This window comes from Trypanosoma equiperdum, assembly GCF_001457755.1.
Source record: "Trypanosoma equiperdum strain OVI genome assembly, contig: ctg_1394, whole genome shotgun sequence".
Classification (NCBI taxonomy): domain Eukaryota; phylum Euglenozoa; class Kinetoplastea; order Trypanosomatida; family Trypanosomatidae; genus Trypanosoma; species Trypanosoma equiperdum.
The window spans coordinates 1-1,833 of NW_027123387.1; the positions used below are offsets into that span (position 1 = coordinate 1).

Here is a 1,833-nt window from a genome sequence, read left to right on the forward strand (position 1 = left end):
TACATGAGACGCAACAACTGCCCGAGGAAACAGGAAGCCTAGAGTTCAAATAACACAACGAATAACAAAGTGGGCAAAGTGAACTGGCATGCCTCAACCAACTGCAAAGCGTAACTCACAAGGACTCGTCTAACGTACCATTAAAGTTCAGAAAGCATGCTGTACCTTATGGCGCACTAATGGAACCAGGCAGCAAGGCGACGAGGTACGGCAAAGGCCGTCACAAACTGCATGCTCAAACAAGATAAACATAAAAGATGCCAAGGGAATAGGAAATTCTTGTAAAGTGGATATATCTTAAGGAGCTATTGCCATGATATCAGGTATCGGAAACCGAATACAAAGGGACTTGCAATCACTGTGCGGCAATTATAGTTTCTCTTGTTTCGCCGGCGGCGACCAGCTAACGGACCTGAGCAAAAAGTGTGTCGATGGAGGAACGCAACTGAACCAAACCGCCATCGACAACATCAGGGAGAGAAGCAGAGACGCATTTCCCACAACACCTGGTCGCCAATCCACCGGGATCATGTACTCAGTGCATTCATTTCAGCATTATGCTAAAATGTTTCCATCATCCATTTTTTAAACTATGAGAATTTAGATAGAAAAAATCGTAAAATTAAAATATGTTTTTGAGAATTCGTGAAACTGTTGTACTTTAATCGAGCTCTTTAAGATTTTTCTTCGTCTCTTCCATCTTTTTTTTTACTGGTCACATGGTTTGAGCTCAAAAATCAAAATCCGAGAAAATCAGAAACTCGTCGAAAAACAAAATTTCAGTGATGACGAACATGGGTTTTTACGGTGAAATAGACCTTTTAACAAGTTAAACATACATAAAACACAATAATTAAGAGTGACATTTTACGTGTTTTAATTGTTTCTATTGGATTAGAAGTTTCATGTTGACCCTCATTTTCGTTTTTGAAGGGAAATGTTTTTAAACTTAATTGTTAAGAAATAAGATGTTGTTCTATTATCACTTACATATCACCTGACAGTTATGGCGCAATTGAATGCTAATGTTATATTTGTGTAAAATGGAATAAATTAATTCCAAAAAAGTCACGATATGTTGCTACGTATTTGTATACGATCATGCCACAGAGAGAATAAAAGAAGGCTTTCTATTACCACTCATGGGGAGATAATACGGTAATGTACGCGACCAATATGACAGAGGCGAACTTCCAGCTCTTTTTTTTGATGCATGCACTAAGGGTGACGCAACGTGGTGTTCCGAAGGCAGGGGCGTCTCATGTTGCGTTACAATAACTTTACTAAAAACCACGTGCAAATATCGTTATGATATGGAAAGGGCACCGTCGTATTTATTTTTCGCCGCCTCCAATGGAAAAAAAGTTGCATACGACAAGTGAACATAACATCTCTTCGAGGACTGGTGTGTTAAGACATATTTCTTCAAGTTGTTACAATTATCTTCGGGAAACCCACCGCCTCTTGTGGAACCCCAAATTTCTTCTATCACCCACAAATAACAAGCCAAGTTACAAGCATCACCAACAAATAAGTTAAAGACACCAAAGAAACGCAACACATCGACAAAAGAAAAGAAACCGATAGGAGGCTAACCCGCTACAAGAGGAATGTTGCACGCAGTTGTTGAAGCAGCCGTGGCCACATTGTTCATGACGCTGATGAGGAACAGCGAGGCGCAGACAGTGACGAAGCCGTCTTCGGAGAAAGTCACAAACCTTTGCACGGAGGCTAAGTATACAGCCCATTTGGCGAATCACATCGTAGCGGAGGCAGAATAGCCGGAGCGCGCAATATCCACCATGCAAATTTATGGAGAAGCATGGAATCTCC

The 1,833-nt window shown here is 40.9% G+C and overlaps 1 pseudogene across 1 annotated transcript in view; it reads left to right on the forward strand.

The window, feature by feature from the left end:
• The first annotated feature begins 1,601 nt into the window (after nucleotides 1–1,601).
• TEOVI_000790300:pseudogene overlaps nucleotides 1,602–1,833 on the forward strand; it is a 1,391-nt pseudogene continuing 1,159 nt past the window's right edge. The window contains exon 1 of the mRNA in view: nucleotides 1,602–1,833. This exon is cut by the window's right edge and continues 797 nt beyond it. Within this exon, the coding sequence occupies nucleotides 1,602–1,833 (232 nt within the window).